The following is a 20,177-nucleotide window of genomic DNA, read 5'->3' as shown; positions in this document are numbered from 1 at the left end:
GTTGGTTCTTTGAAAAAAATAAATAAAATCAACAGACCCTTAGCCATGCTAACGAAGAGAAGAAGAGAGAGAACTCAAATTACTAGCATATGGGATGAAAAAGGCAATATCACAACAGACACTTCAGAAATACAGAAGATAATCAGAAATTATTTTGAATCCTTATACTCCAATAAAATAGAAGATAGTGAAGGCATAAATAAATTTCTTAAGTCATATGATCTGCCCAGATTGAGTCAGGAGGATATAGACAACCTAAACAGACCAATATCAATTGAGCAAATAGAAGAAACCATCAAAAGACTACCAACTAAGAAAAGCCGAGGACCGGATGGGTACACAGCAGAGTTTTACAAAACCTTTAAAGAGGAACTAATACCAATACTTTTCAAGCTATTTCAGGAAATAGAAAAAGAGGGAGAACTTCCAAATTCATTCTACGAGGCCAACATCACCCCGATTCCCAAACCAGATAAAGACACCTTAAAGAAAGAAAACTACAGACCAATATCTCTAATTAATCTAGATGCAAAAATCCTCAATAAAATTCTGGCGAATCGAATTCAAAAACATATCAAAAAAATGTGCACCATGATCAAGTAGGATTCATCCCTGGTATGCAAGGCTGGTTCAATATACGGAAATCAATAAATGTTATTCACCACATCAATAGACTTAAAAATAAGAACCATATGATCATCTCGATAGATGTGGAAAAAGCATTCGACAAAGTACAGCATCCCTTTATGTTCAAAACTCTAGAAAAACTAGGGATAACACGAACATACCTCAACATTGTAAAAGCAATTTATGCTAAGCCTCAGGCTAGCATCATTCTCAATGGAGAAAAATTGAAGGCATTCCCTCTAAAATCTGGAACAAGACAGGGATGCCCTCTCTCACCACTTCTGTTCAACATAGTTCTCGAAACACTCGCCAGAGCAATTAGACAGACAAAAGAAATTAAAGGCATTAAGATAGGAAAAGAAGAACTTAAATTATCACTATTTGCAGATGATATGATCCTATACCTAGAAGACCCAAAAGGGTCTACAAAGACACTACTAGAGCTAATAAATGAATTCAGCAAAGTGGCAGGATATAAAATCAACATGCATAAATCAAAGGCATTCCTGTTTATCAGCGACAACTCCTCTGAAATGGAAATGAGGACAACCACTCCATTCACAATATCCTCAAAAAAATTTAAATACTTGGGAATCAACCTAACAAAAGAGGTGAAAGACTTATACAATGAAAACTACAGAACCCTAAAGAGAGAAACAGAAGAAGATCTTAGAAGATGGAAAAATATACCCTGTTCATGGATAGGCAGAACTAACATCATCAAAATGGCAATATTACCAAAAGTTCTCTATAGGTTTAATGCAATGCCAATCAAAATCCCAACTGCATTTCTTGTAGAAATAGAGAAAGCAATCATGAAATTCATATGGAAAAATAAAAGACCCAGAATAGCAAAAACAATGCTAAGCAGGAAGTGTGAATCAGGTGGTATAGCGATACCAGACTTCAAACTATACTACAGAGCAACAGTAACAAAAACAGCATGGTACTGGTACCAAAACAGGCAGGTGGACCAATGGTACAGAATAGAGGACACAGAAACCAATCCACAAAACTACAACTATCTTATATTTGATAAAGGGGCTAAAAGCATGCAATGGAGGAAGGATAGCAACTTCAACAAATGGTGCTGGGAAAACTGGAAATCCACATGCAACAAAATGAAACTGAATCCCTTTCTCTCGCCATGCACAAAAGTTAACTCAAAATGGATCAAGGAGCTTGATATCAAATCAGAGACACGGCGTCTGATAGAAGAAAAAGTTGGCTACAATCTACATACAGTGAGGTTGGGCTCCAAATTCCTCAATAGGACACCCATAGCACAGAGTTAATAACTAGAATCAACAAATGGGACTTACTCAAACTAAAAAGTTTTTTCTCAGCAAAAGAAACAAGAGAGGTAAATAGGGAGCCTACATCCTGGGAACAAATCTTTACTCCTCACACTTCAGATAGAGCCCTAATATCCAGAGTATACAAAGAACTCAAAAAATTAGACAATAAGATAACAAATAACCCAATCAACAAATGGGCCAACGACCCGAACAGACACTTCTCAGAGGAGGACATACAATCAATCAACAAGTACATGAAAAAATGCTCACCATCTCTAGCAGTCAGAGAAATGCAAATCAAAACCACCCTAAGATACCATCTCACTCCAGTAAGATTGGCAGCCATTATGAAGTCAAACAACAACAAGTGCTGGCGAGGATGTGGGGAAAAGGGTACACTTGTACATTGCTGGTGGGACTGCAAATTGGTGCAGCCAATTTGGAAAACAGTATGGAGATTTCTTGGAAAACTGGGAATGGAACCACCATTTGACCCAGCTATTCCCCTTCTGGGTCTATTCCCTAAAGACCTAAAAAGAGCATGCTACAGGGACACTGCTACATCGATGTTCATAGCAGCACAATTCACAATAGCAAGACTGTGGAAGCAACCTAGATGCCCTTCAATAGACGAATGGATAAAAAAAATGTGGCATTATAAATAAAAAAAAAAAAATTTGAACGACCAACAATAAATTAAAAAAAAATGTGGCATTTATACACAATGGAGTATTACTCTGCATTAAAAAATGACAAAATCATAGAATTTGGAGGGAAATGGATGGCATTAGAGCAGATTATGCTAAGTGAAGCTAGTCAATCCCTAAAAAACAAATGCCAAATGTCTTCTTTGATATAAGGAGAGTAACTAAGAACAGAGTAGGGACGAAGAGCATGAGAAGAAGATTAACATTAAACAGGGATGAGAGGTGGGAGGGAAAGGGAGAGAGTAGGGAAATTGCATGGAAATGGAAGGAGACCCTCAGAGTTATACAAAATTACATATAAGAGGAAGTGAGGGGAAAGGGAAAAATAATACAAGGGGGAGAAATGAATTACAGTAGAGGGGGTAGAGAGAGAAGAGGGGAGGGGAGAGGAGGGGAGGGGGGACAGTAGAGGATAGGAAAGGCAGCAGAATACAACAGACACGAGTATGGCAATATGTAAATCAATGGAAGTGTAACTGTTGTGATTCTGCAATCTGTATATGGGGTAAAAATGGGAGTTCATAACCCACTTGAATCAAAGTGTGAAATATGATATATCAAGAACTATGTAATGTTTTGAACAACCAACAATAAAAAAAAATTTAAAAAAATGCAATACATACAATGGAATATTATTAAGTCTTAAAATGTAAGGAAATTCTGTTATATACTACAATATAAATGAACCTTGAAAATATGCTAAGTGAACTACGCATAAGCTAGATACAAGAAGACAAATATTTATTATTTCACACATGAAGTACCTACAATAGGCAAATTCACTAAGAAAGAAAGTAGAGGTTACTGGGGAATAGGGGAAGGGAGGAGAAAGAATGGGAAGTTACTGTTTAATGGTAAGAGTCTCTAGGATAATGGGTGTCTGGGTTTGGGAAATAATGTGATGGTTACACAACACAGGGAATGTAATTAATGTCACTGAATTGTATACTTAAAAGTGGCTAAATGGCTAATTTTGTGATATAACCACAATTTTAAAAAAGACCTTTATTTACCGGTTGCATCTTTTGCCCATTTTTCTTGCTCACTTTTAAGAATTTCTTTTTTCTTTTTTTATGCATTAAAGATTGAACTTAGGGGTCTTTTATCACTTAACCACATCCCCAGTCCTTTTAATTTTTTGAGAAAGGTTCTTGCTAAGTTGCTGAGGGGCTCACTAAATTGTTCAGGCTGGTCTTGAACTTGCAAAAATCATTCTGCCTCAGCCTCCTGAGTTGCTGGGGTTACAGGTATGCATGATGAGAATTTCTTTCTAATACTTCATGGTTATTAAATCTTTGTCATATTCCAAATGTTTGCTTCTCCAGATTCTGGTGTATCTTTTCTGCTCAATTCGCAATCTCACTGAGAAGCAAGAACATACAACACAGTTGTCCAAATGAACTGCAGAACACCATATAGCAATATATTTAATAGGAGCCTGATTTTATTCATACTACCATTAAAGCAATAAACTTCACAAGCTGGATATGGCAGCACACACCTATAGTCCTAGCTATTCAGAAAGCCAAGGCAGGAAGATCCCTTGAGTCCAGAAGTTCAAGACCAGCCTGGACAACACAGTTAAGACACTATCTCAACTAAATAACGTTCCAAGCTGACTGCCAAGAACTGATGACATTAAGAGGAAGAGAGAAGGCTGGGAGGATAGGGAGATGGGCCCCTGGGTAACTTCTAGGGCAGTAGAACACAAAGGGCACCTGGAGTTATTTGCTAAGAAACTTACAAAAAACTTATTTTTAAATCAGGACATTTGAGGAAGTCCATGCCTCTTCATTCTTTTTTTTTTTTAATTGAGAGAGAGAGAGAATTTTTTTAATATTTATTTTTTAGTTTTCGGCGGACACAACATCTTTGTTTGTATGTGGTGCTGAGGATCGAACCCGGGCCTCACGCATGCCAGGTGAGCACGCTACTGCTTGAGCCACATCCCCAGCCCCAGTCCATGCCTCTTCAAAGAAAGAAAAATACCTGATTAATATTTTGATTATACTAAAGGCTGCATGAATACCTCATGGACACAGAATGCCTTACCCAGGGCTGGGCAGGGGGCTAACTTCTTAAACTTACAATTCTATATAAACTATTAGACAACAGCTGCTCTTGAGTATCTCTTTTTGGGAGATCTGCTTTCTATTACTCTAATAAATCCTGTTACTTTGCTCTCCCCTTTGTGGATTTTATTCTTCAAATTCATGAGACAAAGAACCCAACTCCATGCTCTGTGCTACCCTGATATGTCACTTTACCTTTCAGTCTTTTGGGGGAGCAGATATTGGGGACTGAACTCAGGGGCACTTGACCACTGAGCCACAAAACCAGCCCCATTTTGTATTTTATTTAGAGACAGGGTCTCACTGAATTGCTTAGCACCTTGACTTTGCTGAGGCTGGCTTTAAACTCATGATCCTCCTGCCTCAGCCTCCTGAACTGCTAGGATTACAGGTAGGCGTCCAGTTCAGTCATTGTTTTAGTCAGTTTTTTTGCTGCTGTGACTAAAGAACCAGACCAGAGCAACTGTAGAGGAGAAAAAGTATATTTGGGGGCTCATGGTTTCAGAGGTTTCAATCCACAGCAGCAGGCTCCATTCCTTGGAGCTCAAAGTGAGGCAGAACAACATGATGGAAGAGTATGGTGGAAGGAGGAGGCTCACATGACGAAAGCAAAGAGACACCTATACTTGCCAAATACAAATATATAGTACCAAAGCCACCAAATCCATATATAGAACCTACCTCCTCCAGCCACATCCCACCTGCCTTCAATTACCACTCAATGACCATCAGGGAATTAATTCACTGATTCAATTAAGGTTCTTATAACCCAATCATTTTTCCTCTAAACCTTCTTGCATTGTCTCACACATGAGCTTTTGGGGGACACCTCGAATGCAACCCATAACAGTCATACTCACTCCTTCAATCATTCTGTCATCTGTGGAACATCAATAATATTTTATAATTTAGCAACAATAACTAAGTGGGGGGAGAACAATGTTATATCAGATGAGAATGTAAGAGCATTTATGAAGGTTAGTTAAAATTGAAGAACTAAAACAGATTAGACAGTATTTTTGTTTAAGAAACTTAAATTATAAGGGAATGGGGAAGAAAAGTAATCTTAGTAGTATGAAATACTGCCTAAAAGAAAGCAATATGGAAGAAGTATATCGTTATTGTAGAGTATAGAAATATGCTAATTTACCAATAACAGGTCACAGGAATGTATGATATTGTTTGCTTGTATGTGAGTAAAAATTCTGGCACTGGGGATGTAGCTCACAGGTAAAGCACTTGCATAGCATGTGCAAGGTCCTGGATTTTATCCCCAGCAAAATAAAATAAAATGCAAATTTGTCATTCAATGTAGTTTTTAAAAACAATACTTAATATCAAGTGGGCCAGAAAAAATAAAGCAAACATGATAAATTATTTTTAATATCTTTATTTATTTTTGTGGTGCTGAAAAATCAGTGCCTTATGCATGCTAGGCGAGTGCTCTACCACTGAGTCACCCACAACCCCAGCCCTGATATATTATTAATAACTGGGAAATCTGGGTGAAGATATATAAGAGATCCTATATAATTCTTACAATTTTTCTGATAATTAAAATAAAGTAGCCAAAAAACTAGTAAACTTTACTATGAATACAGTCATAAATTTAATGCTTAAGCCTGGCACATTGGGACATGCCCAGCTACTCTGTAAGTTGAAGGAGGAGGATCACTTGAGTTTAGTAGTTTAAGGCCACCCTGGGCAACACTGCAAAACCCCATCTCAAAAAAAAAAAAAAAAAGAAAGGAAGAAAGGAAGGTCTGGGGATGTAGCTCTCAGTGGTGGACCACTTGTCCAGCATACATAAGGCCCTAAGTTCCCAGCACAGAAGGATGGAAAGAAGAAATGAAAAAGAAAGAAGGAAAGGAGTCTCAACCAGGCTTGGTGGCACATGCCTATAACCCAGCTACCTCAGTAAGATTCCAAGTTTGGACAACTTAGTAAGACCCTGTCTCAAAATAAAAATAAAAAGGCCTGGGGAGAGCTGGGGCTGTGGCTCAGTGGTAAAGCATGCATCTCACATGTGTAAGGCCCTGGGCTTGATCCTCAGCACCACATAAATAAAATAAAAAGGTGCTGTGTCCACCTATAACTAAAAAAAAATATTTAAAAAAAAGGCCTGGGGATATAGAACAATGCTAGAGCAGTAGAGCATGTGCCTAGGGTGGGCAAGTCCCTCAGTTCACTCCTCAGTAGTGGGGAGAAAAAAGTTTGAATAAATTTCAAAGAGTATAACATAGAGAATTCTCTGACCAAAATTCAAGTAAACTGAAATTAATCTTAAAAGATAAACAGAAGTTGGGTTGGGGTGGTAGCTCAGTGGTGGATTGCTTGCCTAGGTATGTGAGGCACTGGGTTCAATCCTCAACACCACATATAAATAAATAAAATAAAGGTATTGTGTCCATCTATCAAATATATATAAGTAGCTAGGAAAATGGTAAGCTGGAGGCCAGTATCAAAAACTTAGCAAGATCCTGCCTCAAAATAAACAATAGAAAGGGCTGGAGATGTGATGCAGAGGTAGAAAGCCCCTGGGTTCAATTCCCAGAATGGAAAAAAGGCAAAATGATATGAGGTAGATATAGCAGAACACACCTGTATAATCCCAGTTACTCCACAGGCTGGGAAAGGAGGACAGAGAATTTTAGGCCAGCCTGAGCAACACAAGAATACTTTCTCAAACAACTAAAAATAAATTTAAAAAAAGTTATAAAGACTTCTACCTAGAAAGGTATAAGATTATTGAAAGAAACTGACCTTAAATATATCGAGATTCAATGCAAATCCTAATAAAAATCTCAAAAGTTTTTAACACATGTATTAATCCATTTTTCATCCCTGTAACCAATACCTGACAAGAACAACTTAGAAAATAAAAAGTTTATTTGGGGAATCATGGATTCAGTCCATGGTTAGCTGATTCCATCACTCTGGGACTGTGATGAGGCAAAACATTTTGGAGGAAGAGTAGATCAGAGGAAAGCTGCCTCATCTCAAGGCAACCAGGAAGCAGAGGAAGGTGGGGAATGGGTTTCAGAGAAGATAAACCCTTCTAAGGATGCTCCCTGAGACCTACTTCCTCCAGCTACATCCCACCTGCCTACAGTTATCACCCAGTCAGTCCATAAAATTATTAATCCAGATAATGGACTAAATGGATTAATCCACTGATCAGGTCACAGGTCTCATAATCATTTCACCTCCTGCCTTAGCATGGGAACATTTGGCAGATCCCTCATATTCAAACCACATCACCCTGGAAGGAAACTGACATGTTTACCCTACAACTTCCAAGGTATTATTAAAAATCAACAATAAGGACTTCCTCATAAAACCTGACCCCTGTATTATACTATGTAGAATATCATTTCTAAGTTAAGTATAAATACAAAATGTGAAAGGCAAAATAGAGCTCCTAGAAAAGAAAACCATAGAAAATATGTAGGATACAGAAAGATTTCTCAATAAGACACAAAAAGTACTCAACATCAAGCTTTAAGATTAAATATTACTACAAGAAAGATTTGGGGTGGGTAGTATGGTTCCATGGTAAAACACTTGTCTACCAAGTGGAAGGTTAGGTTTCCATCCCTAGCACTACAAAGTAAATTAATTATTTTTTTTTTTAAATATATATAGGGGCTGGGGTTGTAGCTCAGTGGTAGTGCATTTGCTTAGCAAGCGTGAAGCACTGGATTCGATCTCAGCATCACATAAAAGTAAATAAATAAAATAAAGGTATCGTCCATCTACAACTAAAATAATTTTTTAAAAAATATATTTTAGTTATCAGTGGACATTTATTTATTTATTTATTTATATATCGTGCTGAGAATCAAACCCAGTGCCTCACACATGCTACACAAGCACTCTACCACTGAGCCACAACCCCATTCCTAATTATTATCATTATTATTATTATTATTTTTAAAGACAAGATGGTACATTCCTGTAATTCCAGCTATTTAGGGGTTGGGAATATAGCTGAACAACACAGCACTTGCCTGGCATGCTCAAGGCCCTGGGTTCAATCCCTTTTGTACCCCCCAACACACACACACACACACACAAGATTTTTAACGTACGGAAGAACTGAATTCAGAGTATGTAAAAGTCTCCAACAAATCAATAAAAAAGAAATAGGTAAAAAAAGGATTTGAAAAAGTACTCCATAAAAGAAAATCAACTGAACAATAAATGTAAGAGAAGATGTTCAATATTTTCAATATTGATTACTAATGTTAAGATCTATAAAAATACAAACAAAAACTAGAAAATACCATTACATACCCACCGCTACTAGTTAAAAATATAACTATACAATTAAAATTTTCATCAACCACTGGTGGTAGTGTAAATTGGTCCAACCATATTCAAAAACAGTTTCCACTTAAAATGAAAGTATAAAAGAAATTGAAATTAAAATATGAAGGACCAGGTTTTGTAAAGTTCCTAAGGTGCACTCAGAACCTGAAATTCCTGTGGCAGTTAAGACAATTCCCGGAACTGCCCATTAGATGTGTGTCGAAATCCCCCCCTGACCACTTAGTTGCTTAACAACCCGGACACCGTGCACGTATGCACCTCAGGGCTTAAACCAATCAGTTTGAATGTATACCCCTTCTTAGGACTGACCTATCACCCCCGCCCGACCTGTTCCCGCCAATGAATGTGCTGATCATGTTTGAGAGTTGTTGTTTGATTTTCCCGCGGTGTATGATGATTTGTTGAAGGAGGCTATGATGTATGTAAAGTCCCTGCGCTCTCTAAAAAATGTATATAAACCCTGCTCAAGTTGTTCTCGGGGCTCTTTGTTCTCTGCTCCTCTGGAGTGAGCTCTGAGCCCCAGCATGCTGGATCCCCAATAAAACCCTTTGCTGTTGCATGAGACGGTCTCTTGGTGGTCTTTTCCCCCCGACGTTCGCCCAACCTTTACAAAAGCTGAAGATAAACATATACCTATGACCAAGAAATTCCATTCCTAGGTTTGTATACCAAGAGAAATGTACATGCACAATATACTAGGAGACATGTTCAATGATGATTAGCATTACAACAGTCAAAAACCATTGCCCAGGGACTGGAATTGTAGCTCAGTGGTAGTGCACTTGCAAGGCATGTGTGAGGCCCTGGGTTTGATCCTCAACATCACATAAAAAAAAAAAAAAAAAAAAGTAAATATAAAGGTATAAAAAAATTAAAAAACAAAAAACAAAAAAAATAAAGCTATTGTCCAAATGCCCACCCATAGTAGTAGAAAAGAGATCTTGCTGGGCACAGTGGCACACACCTGTAATCCCAGAAAGTTGGGGAACTGAGGCAGGAGGATTTAAAGTTCCAGGCCAGCCTCAGCAATTTAGTGAGATCCTGTCTCAAAATAGAAAAATACAAAAGGCTATGGATGTGGCTCAGTGGTAGAAAGCCCCTGAGTTCAATTCCTAGTGCCCCCCGCAAGACAGATTTTAATACATTCATATACTAGAATTCTGTTCACTAATGAAAATGAAAGAAACAATAACTCTCACACAATTTAGATTAATCTCACTAACATATTATTGAACAAAAATGCAGACAGAGCTGGGAATATGATTTAGTTGTAAAGTGTTGCAATAGACTGGATGTCTAGGACAGCCCAAAAAATAGGCATTTCTAGAACTAGTTGTAAAATTTTAAAAAATAATCCTTACCTACTAAATAATATAAAAATACCACAAATATCAGAAAAAGTATCAGTTTATTATGCAAAAATGATTTCAATTTAACTGAAACTAGAACATGACATATGTCATAACATGTCAGACTCAATTTTTCTAAAAACTCAAAAAGTACAGGTGACAACAAACTAAAGGAAAGGATATGGTTAAATATATAAATTCAGTGTTTGTTTTTTTAATTTTTTAGTTGTAGTTGACAATATCTTTAATTTATTATTTTTTTTTTAATGTGGTGCTGAGGATTGAACCCAGGGCCCTGCACGCGCCAGATGAGCGCTCTACCACTGAGCTACAACCCCAGCCCAAAATTCAGTGTTAATACCATTCCTCAAAGCCAATTTTCATCACAAGGATTTCAACAAGCCATTTCCTTGAGAGAAAAATCAGCCAAGGTATTTTGAATTATATTACATATATTCTTTAAATTTTAGATGCTTTATTCTCATTTAAAACTTTTTAAAAAAAATATTGTTTTAGGGAGCTGGGGATGTGGCTCAAGCAGTAGTGCGCTTGCCACCACATACAAACAGGGATGTTGTGTCCCCCGAAAACTAAAATATAAATAAATAAAATATTAAAAAATTCTCTCTCTAAAAAGAAAAAGAAATTTAAAAAAAAATATATTGTTTTAGTTGTAGATGGAAACAATATCTTTATTTTTGTTTTTATGAGGTGCTGAGGATCGAACCGAGTGCCTCACACAAATGAGGCAAATGCTCTACCACTGAGCCACAACCCCAGCCCTCGTTTAAAATTTTTTATTAGAAAATGTGGGCACACAGAGTGTTGGCAAGTTTTAAAAAGAAGAACCATTTTATCCATAAAATGTTGTCCATATTAAGCTTTACATGTGGTCTGGCACTGTTCCAATCTCTTACCATTCCCTTTTCCCAAGAGCTTCTCTATGTTCTCCAGAAGTTAAATAAATGAATGAAATTGGCAGGGATTAGAAAGTCTGGAAGGCAGTAATAGTGCATTGTAGAACTGTGGAGAGCAAGATGAAATAGAGGGTAAGAGTCCGATTGTTACCATTTGCAATTTTTAAAAAAATATTTATTTTTTAGTTGTAATTGAACACAATATCTCTATTTTACTCTTTGATGTGGTGCTGAGGATTGAACCCAGGGCCTCTCACGTGGGAGGTGAGCACTCTACCACGAGCCACAACCCCAGCCCCATCCATTTGCAATTTTTAAGAAAAGCCTCACATACAGAATTTTTTTAATGTGAAAATTCCTGAAATGTAAATGTTAGCAGCTAATTTCAATCTCAGAAAACAACAAAAAACAGTGTGTCAAATAAAACAAGTCTGCAGGCCAATGAAGTGACAAATGGGACCCCTAGTTTACCTTATTCCATTCTCCTGGAATTACAACCCCTCTGCTCAGTCAATCCCTAATTTCCCTTGAGTGCCCAATCTGCTTCCATCATTTTATACAGTACCACAATTATCTATACAATTTTAATTGTATAGATAAATCCTGTGTATAAATTCATAGAATATGCCAACTCAATTTAAAATGTTTAGTGACATCTGTTCCTGCTCTTACATTAGAATTTTTATTCTTTGTTTACTCTATTACTCTAAGTAAGTTATAAATAACATACAGGTGGCAATGAAGTATACATATAAACATATTGGAACTTTTTTTACTTTTTGGCCTGGGGGATTGTACCCAGCGGTGTTTTATCACTGAGCTATCAATGAGACAGGGTTTCACTAAATTGCCCAGGCTGCCTTCCCACTTCCAATCATCCTGCCTCTGCCTTCTGAGAATATGGCCAGTTTTCAGATTGGTTATTCAAACATTCAGTTAGCAATCAAAAAAACAATACATATAAACTGGCCATGGTGGTACACACCTGTAATCCTAGTAACTTGGGAGGCTAAGACACAAAAATCAAAAAAATTACACATAGGGATAGAGGGTCTGGTTCAGTGGTACAGTGCTTGCTTAGAATGTGTGAAGCCCTAGATTTGATCCCTAGTATGCACACACGTTTAGACTCACTCACACATACACATACACATATAAAATGTATAAATTAGCAAAAAGTGACTCAGTTGGGTTTCCGATTAAATTCGAATATCTAGACCATAAGAAGGCCTAATGAACCACTTTCAGGACCCTTAAGTTTGTCAACAGGTAGATGGCTGACCAATGGTCCAGCTCACTTAGCAATAATAAATAAAACTGCCACCTTCCTGTTCTGTTGAACTAATACCTTTCAATTTATACACCACTCATTCACAAGAGCACCAAAAATCCAAGGTCTTAAGAACTAGAATTTTAACTCAACTTTACATTTTAAAGTCTCTCTCGGGACTGAGGTTCTAGCTCAGTGGTAGAGCACTTGCCTAGCATGTGTGAGACAATGGGTTCAATTCTCAGCATCACATATAATAAATAAAATAAAGGTTCATTGACAACTAAAACAATATTTAAAAAAAAAAAGTCTAACTCTCCTTCACCACCTTACACCTTTACATTTCTTTGTTTCATCTACTTTAGACTAAAAGATGAAACTTAAAATACATTGCCTACAATTCTTTGACATTGGCAAAATTAAAAACTATGTGTTGGGCTGGGGATGTGGCTCAGGCGGTAATGTGCTCACCTGGCATGCGTGGGGCGCTGGGTTCGATCCTCAGCACCACATAAATATAAAGATGTAGTGTCCGCCGAAAACTGAAAAATAAATATTTAAAAATTCTGTCTCTCTCTCTCTCTTTAAAAAAAAAACTATGTGTCATCTTACTTCTGAAAATATTACCCTCCTAATACCAAATATTAGCCAAAACAGTCTCAGATTGGCTCCTCCTCTCATCTTAAGGTGCTCACAATTGTTTGGGGGAAATTATACATAAAAATATTTCTATCTTGGTTGGGAGTATCTCAGTGGTAAAGCACAGGCTTACCACGCACAAGGCCCCGGGTTCAATTCCCAGCACTAAAATAAGAGAAAAAGGGAAAAAAATCCTACCTTTACTCACTGCAACCAATGATAATATTAATAATATTAGATTTCAATTCTCTGGACAGAACTTTCCAATGTCAGCTACTGTGCATGCTCCAAATAATATCTATATCATCAGGACAACATGGCACACAGTAGTTGATAGAAAATGTATGCTGACTGAATGGATAAAAAAAATAAATAACACAAGGCAACATATGTCAAATGGGAGATATCAGACAAGAAGATGAATAAGATTGTAAGGTGTTTGGTCATCTCATACCTACCTACTAAAACAGGTTATTTCCCTATTATCTATGCTTTCCTCTGTCCAGTGTGTTTCTTCCCCCAAGCCCACAGTTCATTCACTCATTTAAAAATCTGATACACACAAAGCAGATACTGTGTGTTACTTACATGCTGGACAATGAACTAGCAAAGATTAATAAAAATCATATATTCCCCAAATTTCTTTATGGGATGTGTGTGTGTGCCATGAATTGAACACAGGGGAGCTTAACTACTGAGCCACATATCCAGCTCTTTTAATTTTTCATTTTGAAACAGGGTCTCCCTAAATTGCTGAGGGCCTTACTAAATTGCTGAGGCTGACTTTGAATTTGCAATCCTCCTGCCTCAGGCTCCTGAGATGCTGGGATTACACACTGGCAGGCTGGCTATCCCCCAGATTTTTTTTTTTTTGGCGGGGGGTGGTACCTGGGATTGAACTCAGGGGTATTCAACCACTGAGCCACATCCCCAGTCCTATTTTGTATTTTATTTAGAGACAGAGTCTCTGCTGAGGTGCTTAGCACTTCTCAGTTGCTGAAGCTGGCTTTGAACTAATGATCTTCCTGCCTCAGCTTCTTAGCCACTGGGATTACAGGCATGCAACACCACTGTGCCTGGCTATCCCCCAGATTTAAAAAGCCCAAAATCTAGAGCAGGACAGACAAAACATATAAAGGATAATACCTTAAATGCGTTAACAGAGGTCCAAACAAGGAAGAGCAAAGGCAGAGATGAGAAAGCACCTCACTCTGCAGGAATCGCAGTCAAAAAAGGCTTTTAAATAGAAATGAACTTTGAAAGAATGAGAAGGATCACCAAGAGATGAAAAATAACAGTCCAGGCTAGGAGAACTTCAGTGCACAAAAGGTGTTTGCAATGTCACCCTCTTGGTGACACTGGGGTTTTATTCGAGGACAACTGGGAATTCCCTAAGATTTTAAGCCAGAGAATGGATTCTGGTTTCAGAAAACACGGGGACGACGGAATGTATAATGGACTAAGAAAAGCAGCATTATTTTTCACTATCACTCCTTTGTAGCACACAGCAGCGGCCCCGTGAACCTGAATACTGATGACAACATTAAGTCCTACCAGTCATCTGCACCCTTGCGATCCTCACCCATCACATCCCAAACTGCATTAACTCTTCTGCCAAAAGAACACTTAAAACTTCCTGAAGCATCCTTCACCAACGTGGCCCGAAGAGTCCGGGGATATCATTCTGCTTTCTATCAGGATATTTCATGCTTGTGTTTAGCTCAGACGGGCTTGTTCCTCCTCTCCTCCTGTTTTGTGTCCGCACAGCTGGTGTTTCCAGCTGTAGTCCTCCCCTGCCGGGCCCCGGAGCTCCCTACCCTCCCTTTCTACTCTCCCGCACTGTCCACCAGGTCAGGATCCCTCCCAGTCCTCCCCAAACGGCCACACACCAGGACTCCCTCTCCATCCAAGTCCCATCCTCCCTAACCAAACCTCAAGCCAGGACTCCCTTCTCGATCCTCACTACCCTTCCCTTCAGGTCGGGACCCACTTTCGTGTCCTCCCTGCAACCAGAGCCTCATGCAGGACCCCTCCCCATCTTCCTCGCCCAAACCCTCACGCCACGACGCTTCTCCCAGTGCAGATCCTCACGCCTATTTTCCCCTCCACGTGCCCCCTACCACATACCCCCTCGGTCTTCATGTCCAGGATCTTCTCCACCTCGAACACATCTTCCCCGTCCTCCTCGCTGTCCCCAAAGGCCTCCGCTCCTCTCGTGGATGAGTCCTTCTCTTCGCCCGCTACTCCAACTCCTTCTCCTTCGACTTTAGGTGACTCACCATAGCTGTCGGCACCCGACACAGGTACTACGGTCACAATCGCACCCTCTGCAACCGGCATGGGCGGTAGCGCCGCCATCCTAGGACCCCTGTAAACCGCGGTGGAAAACCGACTGCGACACACACCCTTACAGATCCTAGCGCCCCGCACTCGGCCCTAATCCACCTAGGCGGCGTGACGCGGCCGTGAGGAAAACCAGCCAATGGTGGACTCCAAGCCCCGGAGTGACACATGCAGTAACCAATCGGGTAAAGGCGGGCGCTCCAGAGGCCGGCACAGCCTACGGGAAGCTGGTGGGCGGGTGGCTGGGCGCCCGGGGCGGAAAAACGCTGTTTGGGGGAGGGAATTGGGAGGGGATTGGGAGGGACTGCGACAGCGCGCGGGCTTGCAGGGGTTAGAGAAGGAGGTGAGAGGGTGTGGGTTTGCGGGGGAGACCCAGCGGTACAGACTTGTCGGAAAGGACGTCCCAGGCGCCGACGTTTGGAAGTGGCTGACCCTTTCTTGGACCCAGCCTGCTGTCAGACCCCAGCAGGACCGAACGGATGCCGGTACGTGTGTGTGTGTGTGTGTGTGTGTACATATATATGTATATACACATACATATATACACAAGCACATATATAGATAAATATGTATGGTTTGGGATAGGTTTACAAGGTGTCAGTAAGCCTATTAACTATAACTCATAGAGCTGGTATGTTTCAGTGAGTATTGTTTTTTCACTTCTAATGAGTATTATTTAAAAATAAAGAGCATTTATTTCCCAAGTTCTAGTGCTGCTTATTATTATTGAAAATAAAATAGCCGGGTACAGTGGCGCTCGTCTGTAATCCCAAATGCTCATGAGTCTGAGACTGAGACTGGAGGAGTTCAAAGCCAGCCTTAGCAAATTAGTGAGACTCTGAGCAACTTAGACTCTGTCTCAAAATAAAAAATTATAAAAGGGGATGGGGATATGATTCAGTGATCAAGCACCCCTGGGTTTAATCCCCAGTACCAAAATAAAACAATTTAATTAAATGAAAACTAAAAGGATATGTTCAGAATATGAATAATTGGTAGCCACCCAAAGCAAAACACTGCTAGGAAAATCCACATATGGATAAAATATTCTTATCACTTTGAAATTCAAATAATTGAAGTCTTTATGGTAGCAAGTTTTTATTATTGTTGTTTGCTTTTTAATTTTTGCCTTTTAATTTATATTTCTTTGAATAGTGGACTTAATTTTACAAGATGGGCCTCACTGACAAGTCTCTGAAGCCGAAACCCATTGGAAAGAATCACTAGCTCTTTGAGTTAGTTATTATTTGTTTAACTAATAAACACATACTATGTACCAAGACTAGGCATTAGAAATAGAAATACAAAGATCAACAGAACAGGGTTCTGGTTGTAGCTTAGTGGTAGAATACTTAGCTAGCATATGTAAGGCACTGGATTTGATCTTCAGCACCACATGAAAATAAATAAATAAAATAAAGGTATTGTGTCCATCTATAACTTAAAAAAAGTTTTTTTTTAAATCAACAAAGCATTGATTCTGCATTCCCAGGACCCCTCAGAATAATGGAAAATGCACAATTCCAACATTTAGATTTTGTAAAAAATATAACCAAATAACAATTAGTTGTTGTGAGAAAACTAATTTTTACAGAATAATTCCAGTAAATAAGAATAGAAGAAAAGTTCGAATTAGGAAATCACAATATTGCATGAAAAAATAGGGGGACTGGAGGGTGTAATTCACTGGCTTGATCCCCAGCATTGAGAGCAAAAATCCAGGGAACCAAACTTGTAGGTGAGTGGTTGTTGAGGAACTGAATATTTGCGGGGTACCTCAGCATCTCCACAGATTACTTGTTGTAAGGGAAACCTAACTCCTCATGGAAAACCTATTGACTATTAGCATTAGTAAAAGTTGAACTAGATTACATAACTTCTGTTCAAAATAATGTTGATCCTTGATCTACTCAAACCTTTACTACTGATTATGAGTTTATGTGATAAAAGAGAAAAAGGAAAAGGAAATACAATCAGACAAATCCAGAATGTGGGGTAGCACAATGTGCAATGTGCAGTGGTGCATGCCTGCTATCCAGGAGACTCAGGAGGCTGAGGCAGGAAGATAGAGTTCAACTCAAGCCTCAGCAACTTAGTGAGACCCTGTCTTAAAATAAAAAATAAAAATCTGGGGATGTAGCTCAGTGGTTAAGTGCCCCCGGGTTCAATCCCTAGCAGCACACAAACACACAAAGGCTGGGGATTCAAAGATGAACACAGAAGCCCAAAGGACAAGGCTAGTTGAGAAAAGGGTTCAGAAGAACCTGACAAGTGGTTGACAAGGATTCTTTGTTATTCTAACCACTTCCCAGCACTCTGGTGTTTTTCCTGGAGTTAGGGCAACAGACCAGGCTCAGCCACCCATCCCAGAAAACCAGTTGAAGAGTTAAGTGGTGGTAAGGACAAGAAAGAAGCTTTATTCTTTAGTGTGCCTGCACTGAAAAGAACAGAGAGGTCTAATTACCTAATGTCTTCAAGGAAGGAACTATGAGGTTTTATGGAAGAGGAAAACAAAGGCAAAGGTTGGGTGTTTGTAGAACTGACAAAACGTGCAATCTTGATCAAGCAGTCAGGATTAGACATGAGGTGCTTTATTGGCACTAAGAAGGTAGGTGTTGCTTGGAAAGTAGTTTTAGTCTTTTGTCATAAGATTTTCATCGATCCAGGTGCACTGGTCTTGGAATCCAAGGTAAGTACAGGAAAATATGACTCAGAAGAACTCAAAAAGAAAAAGGAAACAAGTCAAAACTCAAAACGGGGTCAGAGAGACCAAATGGATCAGAGAAACAAAATGAATTTAGTTAAGTCAGTGAGAGGAACCTGCTTCAGTGTAACTGAGAGAAATTTCCAGATTCCTGTCTTGTCTGATGTCTTTTCCTTTGGCAGAGTAGGAGAAGAGGGAACCTTGCATCCAATGTTTATGCTGTTTTGGGTACCAGGGTTTGTCTGAAGAGTAGGTTTCAGTCTTTGGACTTGAAGTGCTAATGGGAATAGGGATTTGGAGGCCAGATTGGGGTCACTGAGAACAAAGGTGAGTAGCCCTGCTTTTTTTTTTTTTTTTTCAATCCAGAGATTGAACCCAGGGTTGCTCAAACTTAACCACTGAGCCATATCCCCAGCCCTCACTGAGTTGCTTAGGGCCTCACTAAATTGCTGAGGCTGGCTTTGAACTTGCAATCCTGCTGCCTCAGAATCCCAAACTGCTAGGATTATAGGCATATGCCACCACACCTGGCAGCAGCATGGCTTTTTATGGTCTGTAGAACCTTAGCAAGATACCAGAGGAACAAGAGATTATGAGCACTAGAAAAGAACCAAGCAAATAAATCTCTTTAGGAAACTATACACACAATCCCAGAGAGGTGCATCCCCTGAGTAACCTGGAAAAGAACTACAGAATCTCTACCTGGGTTAATTGGCAAAGATATCCCCTTTGCAAAACCATCCTAAAAAGACTGGGAGAAGTGACTATTTTTTCAGATTTCTAAATCTTAAATGATTAGTAGACTTTAAAAAAACTAGGGAGACATGGCCCCATAAAAGGAACAAAATAAATCTCAGGGATGGGGATGTAGCTCAATAGTAGAGCGCTTGACTACTATGTGTGAGGCCCTGAGTTTAATCCCCAGTACATAACATACTTACATAAATTTCCAGAAACTAGTCCAAAGAAATGCAGATCCATGAATTATCTGACAAAGACTCCATAATAACCATCTTCAATATGTTTAGTGAGCTAAAAGAGAACCAGATAACTAAACAAAATTAGAAAACAATGTGCAAAATCAAATATCAATAAAGGAACAGAAACTATAAGAAAGAACTAAACAGGGCTGGGGATGTGGCTCAAGCGGTAGCGCGCTCACCTGGCATGCGTGCTGCCAGGATTTGATCCTCAGCACCACATACAAACAAAGATGTTGTGTCCACCGAAAACTAAAAAGTAAATATTAAAAAATTCTCTCTCTCTCTCTTTAAAAAAAAAAAAGAAAGAACTAAACAAATTCTGGAGCAGAAGAATACAATAACTGAATGGAAAAATTCACTAAAGTGGTTCAAAAAAAGGCCTGACCAAGCAAAAGACTCAGTGAACCTAAAGACAGATTTGAGTAATTTAATTTTTGAATAATTGAAATAATTTGAATAATTGAAATTATTGAGTAATCCAGATGCAGTGGTATATACCAATAATCCCAGCTACTTGGAAGTTTGAGCAGAAAGATCACAAGTTCAAGACCAGCCTCAAAACAAACAAAGAAAACAGAGATAGAACACCCTGGGTTTAATCCCCATGTTTTAGTCAGCTTTCTCATTGCTATGACCAAAAGACCTGACAAAAACAACATAGAGGAGGGAAAGTTTATTTGGTGCTCACAGTTTCAGAGGTGTTAGTCCATAGATGGTTGACTCCATTTCTCTGATCAGGAGGTGAGGCAGAACATCATGGCAGAGGGTGTGGAGGAGTAAAGCAGTTCAGAAGATGGCAATCAGGAAGGAGAGAGAGAGAGAGAGAGCAAGAGCACGAAAGCTCGAGCTCGTGCTCCATTCAAAGTATAACTCCCAAAGGTGCATGCCACCAGTGACCTTTCTCCTCCATCCACACTCTACCTGCCTTCAACTACC

General features: G+C 39.1%; 1 protein-coding gene across 4 annotated transcripts in view; it reads right to left on the bottom strand.

Annotated features, from left to right (window-relative positions):
* Positions 1 to 15,639, bottom strand: part of Mphosph8 (M-phase phosphoprotein 8) — a 51,840-nt gene extending 36,201 nt beyond the window's left edge. For all 4 annotated transcript variants that reach the window (XM_026394944.2, XM_077792998.1, XM_026394945.2 and 1 more), the window contains exon 1: positions 15,339 to 15,639. In XM_026394944.2, the coding sequence (XP_026250729.2) occupies positions 15,339 to 15,569 (231 nt within the window). In that variant the 5' untranslated portion in view covers positions 15,570 to 15,639. The remainder of the gene's footprint in view (positions 1 to 15,338) is intronic.
* Between the last annotated feature and the right edge of the window lie 4,538 nt (positions 15,640 to 20,177).

Source organism: Urocitellus parryii, chromosome 2 (genome assembly GCF_045843805.1).
Source record: "Urocitellus parryii isolate mUroPar1 chromosome 2, mUroPar1.hap1, whole genome shotgun sequence".
Taxonomy (NCBI): domain Eukaryota; kingdom Metazoa; phylum Chordata; class Mammalia; order Rodentia; family Sciuridae; genus Urocitellus; species Urocitellus parryii.
The sequence above is the reverse complement of the archived record's forward strand: the minus strand, read 5'-3'. Positions and strand labels throughout refer to the sequence as shown.